Raw genomic sequence first — 12,676 nt, 5'->3', positions numbered from 1 at the left:
AACTGTTTCTGTTTTCTGCCAGCAGTACCGGGTCTGACTGCTGAAGACAGTGGCCACCTGGGGCGCAGGGCTTGGCGGCTCCGGTGTTCTTCAGATCCGTTGGTGGTGGAAGCTGTGTGGGATCCGGCTCTTCTCTCGCCAGACGTCTTCTATCTTCGAGCCTGCCCACACATCACCTTGTGTATAATTGACAGTCCACATTATTGTTATTGTCTGTATTTCGTTGTGCGATTCACAACATTAAATTGTTACTTTTGGCTTATCCATTGTCCGTTCATTAACGCCCCCTGTTGTGGGTCCGTGTCACGACACCTTCCCAACAAAGTGACTGAATATGTCCTGGACTTCATTTACCTCACTCATTAAGAAATACAAACACTAGGGTACTGTATGGCAAATCTCTCAGATACTAAGTGGACATTCAAGAAAGATACTACAAGTGAGGGAAGCCACCAAGACAACTCTGAAGGGCTTACATGTGGGCTTCTGTGTCTATGACTGGAGAAAATAGGAATAGGCCACATCGCCAGTCAGCCTCACAGAATTCAAACACAGGTTCTCCAGTCATAACCACAGAAGCCTATAACATCTTCAGAAATGTCATGGTATCTTGGTGACTTTCCTCAGATGTCTCTGTATTTCTTAATGACAGATGGAAGTGAAGTCAAAGACATATTCAGTGAGATGGGGATGGAAATGTAAGTGCATCCAACACCTGACTTGTATATAGACACCTGGCTGTAAAAGTGATGATTTACATGTACTTGTATGACACCAAAGTGTACATATATTTATCCACAGCATTATGCTGGCTTTGGTATTTTTTTTAAGTTTAATTTCTATCATGTTGTAGATATGTGCTTGTGTGAGTTCACTGGGTATAATTTCAATGTAGAGAAGCCTGGATACAACCGGAAATTGTAAAAATTAAAATGTGTAAAACCCCAATGGTTCCCAAACTGTTTCATGTGACAATTTCATTTTGAATGTACCTGATGGGTTGGTGGGCGTGTTGAGAAGAGTCTTGAGTAGTTTCATGTCTTTGATATTGTGGATGTAGATTGACTCCTCCAGGCACACGACAAGCCGCTGTACCGAAACGGGCATCAGTACAACAAAGTACGTTTGACAAAGAAGAAGAAAAAAAAGAGGCAATTGTAAGACTTACAGGCGAGTACTCCTGTCCTACCTGTCTGTTGAGTCTGACGGAGAGGATGTTGTTGGAGTAGCTGTAGTTGCATATCTCTGTACCCTTCTTGAAATGGTAAACGTTCATTCGCTGTGGCATGGATAGACTGACCACCACCACCAGACTGCTGGAGAACAGGCGCTCCACTATGAAGACATCTGGACATTCCACTAGACAAGGGGACAGGGGCAGGGGGAAGGTTTTGGGCACTTGCGTGAAGCTTCAGAAACATTGTAAAGCCCCTTTTTACACTGCGCCTGTGTAGATTTGCATTTTGCTGCGTATGTAGTATGCAGGAATGGCTGCGTAATTTGCGCGTGGGGGGAAGCTTGGCCCGCCTCTTCTTCTTCTGTGGTTTCAAAGTTTCACTGCCAGCAAAGTTCAGCAGAGTCCAGCAGGATGAATAAAATCTAGCAATGGAGGTTATCTACTGATAAAAACCTAAAAGGATTTTTTTTGTCATACTGGCGTAGGGTAGCGTACGATTGCGGAGGCACGGTGCACAGTAGTGCAGTGTTACATAGACTTGCATACAGTAGCGGAGTGTTGCGTGGACTTCTGTAGACCACTGCGTCCAGTGCTCTACAATGAAAGTCTGCAAAAACATTAAACGTTTAATTTTTTGCATCCATTTCGTGGACCCCTTTGCGTCCCTCAACTTAATGCCACGTAAGGCTGTATGAGCTCGGCATAGGGCTGCACAAACTCAGCGTAGGGCTGCACAAACTTGACGTAGGCTGCACAAACTCGATGTAGGGCTGCACAAACTCAGCGTAGAGTTGTATAAACTCAGCTTAGGGCTGCACAAACACAACACAGGGCTGCACAAGCTCGAAGTAGCACTGCACAAACTCAGCGAAGCGGCTGCAGAAGTTCGATGTAAACCTACATAAACTCGGAGTAGAGCTGTATAAACTCGGCGCAGAGTTGTATAAACTCAGCGTAGGGCTGCACAAGCTCGGCGTAGGGCTGCACAAACTCAGCGAAGCAGCTGCAGAAGCTCGGCGTAGAGTTGTATAAACTCGGTGTAAAGCTACATAAACTCGGCGTAAAGCTGCATAAACTCGGTGTAAAACTACATCAACTCGGCGTAGAGTTGTATAAATTCGGCATAAAGCTGCATAAACCCAGCGTAGAGTTGTATAAACTCAGTGTAAAGCTACATAAACTCGGCGTAAAGCTGCATAAACCCAGCGTAAAGCTGCATAAACTCACTGTAAAGCTACATAAACTTGGTGTAGAGTTGTATAAACTCGGTGTAGAGTTGTATAAACTCGGCGTAAAGCTGCATAAACTTGGCGTAAAGCTACATAAACTCGGCGTAGAGTTGTATAAATTCGGCATAAAGCTGCATAAATTCGGCGTAAAGCTACATAAACTCGGCGTAGAGTTGTAGAAACTCGGCGTAAAGCTACATAAACTCGGCGTAGAGTTGTAGAAACTCGGCGTAAAGCTGCATAAACCCGGCGTAAAGCTGCATAAACTCGGCGTAAAGCTACATAAACTCAGCGTAGAGTTGTATAAACTCGGCGTAAAGCTGCATAAACTCGGCGTAAAGCTACATAAACTCAGCGTAGAGTTGTATAAACTCGGCGTAAAGCTACATAAACTCGGTGTAGAGTTGTATAAACTTGGCGTAAAGCTACATAAACTCAGCATAGAGTTGTATAAACTTTGTGCAGAGTTGTATAAACTCGGCATAAAGCTGCATAAACCCGGCGTAAAGCTGCATAAACTCGGCGTAAAGCTGCATAAACTCGGTGTAGAGTTGTATAAACTCGGCGTAAAGCTGCATAAACCCGGCGTAGAGTTGTATAAACAGCGTAAAGCTACATAAACTCGGCGTAGAGTTGTATAAACTCGGCGTAGAGTTGTATAAACTCGGCGTAAAGCCGCATAAACCCAGCGTAAAGCTGCATAAACTCGGCATAAAGCTACATAAACTCGGTGTAGAGTTGTATAAAATCGGCGTAAAGCTACATAAACTCGGCGTAGAGTTGTATAAACTCGGCGTAAAGCTGCATAAATTCGGCGTAAAGCTACATAAACTCGGCATAGAGTTGCATAAACTCGGCGTAGAGTTGCATAAACTCGGCGTAGAGTTGTATAAACTCGGCGTAAAGCTGCATAAACTCGGAGTAGAGTTGTATAAACTCGGCGTAAAGCTGCATAAACTCGGCGTAAAGCTGCATAAACTCAGCGTAGAGTTGTATAAACTCAGCGTAGGGCTGTATAAACTCGGCGTAGGGCTGCACACACGCAGCATAGGGCTGTATAAAACCTGGCGTAGGGGTGCATAAACTCAACATAGGGCTGCACAAACTCGACGTAGGGCTGTATAAACTCGACGTAGGGCTGTATAAACCCTGAGTAGGGCTGCGTAAACTCGGCGTGGGCTGCATAAGTACTATAATCAAGGTATCCATTGATTCTGCAAAGATGACAGCATTCTCTGCAAATCCAAGGACAGTAAACCTTTCCACGCCAAAAAAGGTGAAGCCACTAGTTTCCGCAACCATAGGGAAGTGGTGGCGTAATGGTTTGCACGTTGGACTGGGATGTCAGCGATCTGGGTTCGCTTCCCGATCGCAACCAAGCTCCCAACTGGCACCATGAACAGATGTGCTGAGGAGGAATGCAAGACACGGGAAATACGCTGCTGATAAAGTGCTTTTGTTGGCTACTCATGTTAAATAATGATCCTCATCTTCAACTAATTCCTTTTGGAATCTGTTGTTATTGGTCAATTTGAAGTCCACACGGTTGTCACTGTGAGTGAATATACAATCCCATCAGAGAGGTCACAAATGCGCCGACTGTGCACAAACCATCTATTTGGTACATTCTTTAAAAGAAATAATTAACTATGGCCTCATGCAGGAACATTGCAAGCCCCCGCCAAAAAAACCCACACTTCCTAACTTCATGAAGAGAAACCATTTACATGAGTTAGCCAGATGAAGACACCCTAGGAGGAAGGTGTATGTGTCACACGGTTTGTGGGTACCCGCGATGGTCCCTGGACAAAGTGCAGAAGTCCCAGAGAACAAAGAGACCAGATAGACAGGAGACGGAGACAAGCAGGAGTAGAGGAAAAACTATAGAGGATCTTCAGACAGCACAAAATCCCAGTTTACTTTAAACCTGTTAACACCTTGAGACAGAAATTAGTTCACCCTAAGGACAGGATCTCTAGTTACAAACAGAGCAATGTAGTGTATTCTATCAGATGTCAGGAAAACTGTAACGAACGCTACATAGGTGAGACTAAGCAACCTTTACACAAAAGGCTATACCAGCACCGCAGAGAGGGAGCCAGTGGACCTCAGTCTGCAGTTCATCTCCACCTTAAAGACACTAACCACACGTTTGAGGACAAGGAAGTTAAAATATTAGCCAGAGAGAAGAAATGGTTTGAGAGAGGTGTCAAGGAGGCATTCTTTGTGAAACGTTTGAAACCCAGCCTTAACCGGGGAGGGGATCTGAGACCCGCTTTGTCCCCTGTTTACAATGGGGTACTCAGGTCAAAGCAGTTTCAGTCTTTTGTTCATGGTAATGAGTCATTCACGCCATCAGGAGAGTCGTCAATCCTATCGTTAGGAGGGACAGCTACCCTGTCATTACGAGGGTGCTAACTAGAGCACAACAGGTGCTAATTAAAGCAATTGTTTAGTCACTAGCCAATAGCAGGCTGCCTCTCGGCAGGAGGCGTCTAGTTAGGTTTAAAACTCCAGCTTTTGTGGCTTCTTTTTGTTCTTCTCGACAAGGGTCAGACAGAAGTCAGACTCTCTCACATTCTCTCTCTCACACACACACAATCTCTCTCTCTCACACACACACACTCACTCTCTCACACACACACATTCTCTCTTTCTCACTCACACAAGCACACACACACATTCTCTCTCACTCTTTCACACACACATTCTCTCTTTCTCACTCACACACACACACACACACACACATATTCTCTCTCACACACACATTCTCTCTTTCTCACTCACACAAACACACACACATTCTCTGTCACACACACACATTCTCTCTCTCTCTCTCTCTCTCTCTCTCTCACACACACACACACTTTCTCACACACATTCTCTCTTTCTCACTCACACAAACACACACACATTCTCTCTCACACACACACATTCTCTCTCTCTCTCTCTCTCTCACACACACACACACACAAACACACACATTCTCTCTCACACACACATTCTCTCTCACACACACACACACACACACACACACACACACACACACACACACACACACACACACACACACACACACACATCTCCTCTCTCTCTCACACACACACACACACACTTCTCACTCACACACACATTCTCTCTCTCTCTCTCTCTCTCTCTCACACACACACACACACACACACACACATTCTCTCTCACACACACATTCTCTCTTTCTCACTCACACACACACACACACACACATTCTCTCTCACTCTCACACACACATTCTGTCTTTCTCACTCACACACACACACATTCTCTTTCACACACACATTCTCTCTCACTCACAAACACACACATTCTCGCTCTCTCTCTCTCTCTCTCACACACACACACACACACACACACACACACACACATTCTCTCTTTCTCTCTCTCTCTCTCACACACACACACACACACACACACACACTTTTCTCACTCTCTCACACACACATTCTCTCTCTCTCTCTCACACACACACACACACACATTCTCTCTCACACACACATTCTCTCTTTCTCACTCACACACACACACACACACACACTCTCTCACTCTCACACACACATTCTGTCTTTCTCACTCACACACACACACATTCTCTCTCACACACACATTCTCTCTCACTCACACAAACACACATTCTCTCTCTCTCACACACACACACACACACACACACACACACACACACACACACACACACACACACACACACACACACACACACACACATTCTCTCTCTCTCTCTCTCTCTCACACACACACACACACACACATTCTCTCTCTCTCACACACTCTGTCTCTCTCTCTTTCTCACTCACACACACACACATTCTCTCTTTCGGTCGGTGTCATTGTGAAACCTGTGATCTGTGTGTCTGAAGATAACAGTGGTGCAGTAGTTTGGTGTACTGTGCATGGATGGTTAGGATGAAAAAAAAAGACAGCAATCCAAAGTCTTGGTAAATTAAAAGACAGCAACTATTCGCGGCGAAGCGGAAAGGGGGGTGTGTTTCTGGGAAATTTTAAGAATTTAGGTGCCCTGTGGTGCATTTTGGTGCATTATTTGGATTAAATTTGGACTTGAAACAGCTGTTAAATTTCTCTTGTGATCTCATGCAGTATGGCATGTTGTACCATCCTGTAGGAGTATATACAGAATATAACAACACAATAGTTTACAAATATAGCTAACTCATGCAAAAAACTTTATTGATTTAGTTTGTTTTTGATTGGGCTCAAAGACTAGGCAATTAAAATCTCAACATTCAAAGAACTAGTTAACTTCATAATGCTTTCAGACTAGAGACTAGATAATTGCTTTCAGACTAGATAAAGATACATAACAACATAATACTGATGAGATTCTGCTTAGGATCAATTCACTTTTGTATGCCATCACAGATGACATTACCATGTATACAACTATTATAGTAAATACATATACAGTCAGCCTATTTGTCTGCTCTGAACACTGACATGGCATCTAATCAGTCATTCTATACCGATTCAGATTCAGGAACAAAAGAAATCTGCAGGTTTTCTATCATTTCGACACACTTCGTTAACACCGCTGGGTTTTCCATGTGCCAAAAAGATAGAGTGAAAATGAATAAACCTGAGATTCCTCTTGTGATCTCCTGCAGCATGTTGTAGCATGCATTCAAAAGCCACTTGATTACTATTATTCATTCAATAATGCACAACAATAAAATGTTAAATTTGTGTAACTCTTTTACTGTTTTCCGGGGGGGCTGTGCTCTTGAAAATGATGTGCGTGGAGAGCCTGAATGTGTACTACAATAAATGTTTCTTCTCAATGATTAATGCATATTGTTTTGGACTGAACGGGGAGAAATAAAAAGTTGTAGTACTGTAGTGGAAACAAAGGGAGTCCATATTGGTTCAAAAATGAGCAACAACAACAACAATTATACATGACGCCATCGCCATGAGGAATTATGCAGGCTTGGGGGATAGACTAGCTTGTTGCTCCCGGTACTTTAACATAATATTTCACGACAAAAAATAAAATTAATTCTGCTAAATTATCTCCTATAAGTTGATCTGAACATTAAATCATTAACATACCTGTATTTGTGACGAATTGTGAAGTTAAAAGCAAATTGAACGACGAACTAGTGAACGGGTAGAAATTTTGTTGAAGACAGATTTGGCGCAGGAAGTTGAGAAAGATGTCTGGGACATCGAGACATCCCGCACTATGCCTTGTCTCGCACCGCTAATGTAAGCGTAAAGAGAATCTGCGGTGGTAGAGTCGCCGCGATTTTTAACCAATCAAAATGCATGTCGTCTTCACGTTGCGGATTCCGAGATGGCCACCTCCAACTCTGGTAAACACACGGGGTTCTAACTAGGATAAAATTTTAGCGTAGTGGTAATGTTGAGGGAGCAAAGCGACTGAGGGGAGGGGGGGATGGTGCAGAAGGGGGGAAGCTTTTGAAAATTCAAGGTAAAAATTGGCCATTCTAGGGGTACCCAAAGGGGAAAAGCCAGGTACAACAGCCCAAGTCCCCTCATCATGTCCAGAAGGCTGGGGAAGTTTGTTGAGTGGGCAATCTCATTCTGGGTTTGAAGGTACATGGCCCTCAGTGAGGCAGTCGTAGTCCGTGGACATTTTTAAGTCAAGACTTAAAACCTATTTTTATTCTCTTTCTTATGAGCAGTTTTTATTTTGTTATGTTTTATTCTTTTACTTATGTTTTTAATTAGGTATTTGAATTTTTTTATTTTTTATTTTATTTTTTTTTTTTTATGTTGAACTGTTCTGTGTGAGGCACCTTGAGACACCTTTTGTTGTAATTTGGTGCTTTATAAGCTGATTAAGTTGAAATTGAACAACATTTTATTGAGTCTTAAAGTAAATAAATATGAAATTGGTTACTGGATCCCTAAACTCTGGACATAATAAACTCTACATGGTGGATCCTTGATCTCTGGACATAAATAGGAATAAAATCTGTTAGTTTTTGTCGAAAGCATTTCCTTTCAGACATTATTATTGGCATGAATGTCTTTCCATACCTATGAGCTGAGCTCTTGCAGATATGCTGCAGGTCAGGTTTATAAAGAATGCAGGACGTCTCATTTTGGGAGGAAAAAACGTTTTAGTCGATTGTAGTTTATTGTCTGTATTGCAACGTGTGTAAGAGGTGTAATTTTATTTAAAGTGGCGATTGGTTTTGAAGTTATTAGTTCCGAGTGGACAGAGGGCAGAGAGCCGCGCAGCGTTTAAAGCTGTGACAACGGAACGGAGGACGATTCTCGTTTCTCGACTCTAACAAGACAAGAGTCCCAGTTAGTGACTTTAATCTACACAAAAATGACTCATGACATTTTAATGGCTTTCAGGGGTGTTAAGAAGCGGACTTACCGCTTCTGAAGAGCAGCGAATCAAAGAGCCACGAGCCATTGAATCGAAGCATTGCTTCGATTCACGCTTCAAACTGGAGTCGCGCTACAGAAACAGTTGATTACAGACGCTGTATTGAAAATAAGTGTAACGGTCCAAAATGATAGCATAACGGGCCATAACGCAAGTTTGCGCTAGCTAGAACCCTGAACACACCACTATTTTATGATAAACTTCTCAGCGATTTGGAGTTTTTCGGCTAAAATACCATTTCACGGACTTGAGGAAATAAAATTTAATGTTTTGCTAGTTCTCTTCAAGAACTTGAGTGTTGTATTGTATTTGATACTGTTCCTTTCCAAAGTATCAATGAGGCCTAATATAGCTGTAAATGGTTAACTTTATCTGTGAAACTGATGATTTTGACAAGGACGTTAAATGATTATTGTGGAATTGTAGTAATTTTCCGACTGTTCATTTGAATGCCTGTACTGGACGAGGCAGGGAAATCTACTGGCACACCAGGCCCACCAAAGTTTTTTTTTCACCAGCCACCACTGGTTAGAGGAGAGATCAAAGGACAAAACCTCTAAAAACTAAAGAAATAAAAGGAAAAGGTCGAGAAGACTGTTGGACCCTGGGGGACGTATCTGTGGCCTTCTGTTTTATTATTTGCTTTTGATTGCAATATGTGGCAACAGCTAAATTTGACGGATTTTGTCCAGATGATTCTTATTTTTTAGTTGTGAAACGTGAGTTAATTTTCCATCTTACCTCCCTCGTGGATACAGTCCAGTGTATCCACAGCAGTGACGGAGAAGAGCCGATAGCCTGTATTAGTCCCCACTGACAGAGAACTACAACAGACACACAAATGTATTAGTCACATCATCATGACAGAGCAGAAAAATACCACACCAGTGATGGCATGACACTTTTCACTTGCAAGCTTTTAAAAATGAACCCATGAGTGACTTCCGTTTTGATATCTCGGATCACACACCAGAGTTGCAATACATCAATGAGTCAAGTTTTCAGCTTGTGTTTACATCTTCCAAGGTTCCAACTGAGGAAGCCGAGTTTAGAGCTTGAGTTGACACGTCCTGCTCGTTTTTCCACCCAAAGCAATTTAAAGTGAAGTCAGTCCAGCACCATAACTGGGGTCTAAGCTTGTAGGTTCACAGATCTGAGCTTACAGAGCCGACCAGTTTTTCAATTAATGGAGTATGACGTGACACCAATTAAGCACCAAAAATGGGGGTAGAGATGACAGGTTTATTGATCTGGCAACTGCCTGACTGGGAGAGCTCGGGTTTTGAGCTCACATTTATATACTTTACCAGTTTTTTTAAATTGGGGAACCCAAAGCTGAGCCCTTCAGCACCACAAGAGGCCAAGACAGGTTTTTTAAATAGGAGAGCACAACTTATGCTTCACACCAGTTTCACAACAGAGGGAGCTCAGGGGGCTCCATGGAAGAAACATATTAATATGAGGTATTAAGGAGTTCTAATTTTTTCATATAAAGAGAGAGCAAAGAAAGAAGTAAATGACATATAGTCCTCGAAGAACACTGGTGCCAATATTTATCCCCAGAATCCCTCCCCGACACGAATGAGAGTCGACAGCTTTCCCTAGGTTGGGATTCCAGTCGAACACAGGTTACTTTTCCAGCCAAGACCAGTATAAATTTACAGTTGAGCGAATTAGAACAAAGCAGATGAAGTGTCTTCTTGAATCCAGCCTCAGTATATAGCCTACATAAAACTGTATGATAGCCTTCTCAGAGTGACAGAGGGGTAAAAAAACAACAACCCTCCAATCATATTGAAAAATATACCACATTATTTGTCTGATCATAAACATTCCAAAAAGGCATAGATTGGACTATCTATGACTGAACGTTATGGCATTATGGGGTAAAAACAGCAAAAGGTAAAGTTGCTCTAATTTTCTTAAAAAATGCCGCAAATTATTGGTTGAGCTATAACATGATTCATAAATGTTACAGTTTTGACCATGTTGAATGTTTAGTCTTTAAAAGTAATTGTCAAACAAGGTCGATGTCCATTGGCGTCTATGACATATGACAATACGTGTATGTTACCCCATAACATAAGTGTAATCCTTTTTAGAGGCCTATTAGCTCATCCAATAATTGGCATCACTTTTTACCAAAATTAGATCGACTTTGACACTTGTACAAACTTAAACTGACCATTGTCAAGTTGAGGCTGGATTGTAAGTGTTCATTTTAGATTTTAGGGCGGCTCATATCAATACTGATATTAGGGAGTAAAAAAATTCATGATACCAACATATCTGCCAATATAAACATAAAAGTTGCAATGATTCCTGACATTTAATTATCAAACTCTTATGACAAAGAAATGTCATTGAGACTTCATGTTTTACATTTTAAATATGAACATGATTATAAATAACTCTAAATATACCCGAGAACCAGCCAATGTACATCACACTGGCTTCACTTAGATTGGTGGTCACTGTGTCTCGCATCAATGAGCATGTGCATAAAATAAATTTCTCATGTATTTTGGCCGTGCGTAGCTAGCAACATAGTGACCACTTGTCACTGTAAAACACTCACTCTGATTGAATTGAAAATGAATGGCAGCAGGTTGCTTTGCTTGTGTCGCTAATACGACCAAGGGGTGATGGGGTCCCAGCCATGTTTAACAGCATTGTAAACAATGTCGCTGGAGTGCCTTCTGTTGGACAGACTATATAATGACACCATTTCCAACAGTCAAAATGTTTTTGGTTAAATAAAAATTTCATATCAGCAAAAATAACACTGATATCAATATGTTTGTGAAAGGCTCATTTTGGCCAATATTATCAGTCAACCAATGTGTTGGTTGGGCAATAATTGTTTTGCCACCTTAAGTGGTACCAATTAGGTCACAACTGTCTTTGGGCTGATGGACTATAAAATGTCTTACACTGAAAAAGGGATAATCTAAAATTACTTGAATTGTTAACACTCAAATTAAATAAGTTTGTATGAATTAAGTTAAAAAGTCTTAAATATTACTTGTTACACTAATTTGGTTCATCTTAATTCATTTGAGTGTTACCAGTTGAAGTAATTTAAGTTAGCCCAACAATTCTCTTTTTTTCAGAATTCTTGTTTTCTTTGTCACATTGACATTGTGATTATTTTAGATCAGTTTTATAGTGATGTAAATTACTTTGTGATACATTTTATGCATGAAAGAAAACAACCACGATGTATTGTTATTGTTGTCATGGTAATAATTACTGCCATGTATTATTGTATATTTATTCACACATAATGCAAGCAAGCTTGTTTTCACTTATTATTTTATGTAATTTTGTCTGAAACAGATGTACTTTAATGTGTAACAGGCCTGAATGCAAGAAGATTATTTTTTAGCACTGGGCCTGATGGAACTTTGACACCATACAATCGCTTTCTGCTGCTATAAACTCTGAAATGCAAACATGTCTCGCGACTGGAAAAAAAAATGAATAATAATCAGGTGGATGTGGGATCGGGTTCCTGGGCCCAGCCGGTCGCTTACGTGGTGTCCTGGTTGAAAGAGGCACATATGAAGCCTCGCTGCGCTCCGGGGCCGTCCGGTGCATCCTGGGACTCCATCCGAGCCTTTCTCTCGACGAGACCGGAGGCCTTGGGTTCGGGTCGATCCCCGCCGGAACCCTCTTTCCCTGCTCCTGCTCCCCGACTCCCAAAGCGCCACGCCGCTCGGGGAGGACAGGGTCCCGATCAGACTGCCCACATGCGACCGAACGAACCCAAACACGAAGCGGACACAAACTGAGTTCCAACACCTCCTCGGCACTGTTATTATTGTGTTATTAACTTGC

The 12,676-nt window shown here is 42.0% G+C and overlaps 1 protein-coding gene across 1 annotated transcript in view; it reads right to left on the bottom strand.

Annotated features, from left to right (window-relative positions):
* Window positions 1-12,676, bottom strand: part of wipi1 (WD repeat domain, phosphoinositide interacting 1) — a 25,130-nt gene extending 12,454 nt beyond the window's left edge. The window contains exons 1-4 of the mRNA XM_034193563.1: window positions 12,373-12,676; window positions 9,578-9,660; window positions 1,190-1,359; window positions 993-1,089 (exon numbers count right to left, since the gene is read on the bottom strand). Coding sequence (XP_034049454.1) covers window positions 993-1,089; window positions 1,190-1,359; window positions 9,578-9,660; window positions 12,373-12,449 — 427 coding nt within the window. The 5' untranslated portion in view covers window positions 12,450-12,676. The remainder of the gene's footprint in view (window positions 1-992; window positions 1,090-1,189; window positions 1,360-9,577; window positions 9,661-12,372) is intronic.

The sequence above is a fragment of the Thalassophryne amazonica genome, chromosome 18 (genome assembly GCF_902500255.1).
Source record: "Thalassophryne amazonica chromosome 18, fThaAma1.1, whole genome shotgun sequence".
Taxonomy (NCBI): domain Eukaryota; kingdom Metazoa; phylum Chordata; class Actinopteri; order Batrachoidiformes; family Batrachoididae; genus Thalassophryne; species Thalassophryne amazonica.
The sequence above is the reverse complement of the archived record's forward strand: the minus strand, read 5'-3'. Positions and strand labels throughout refer to the sequence as shown.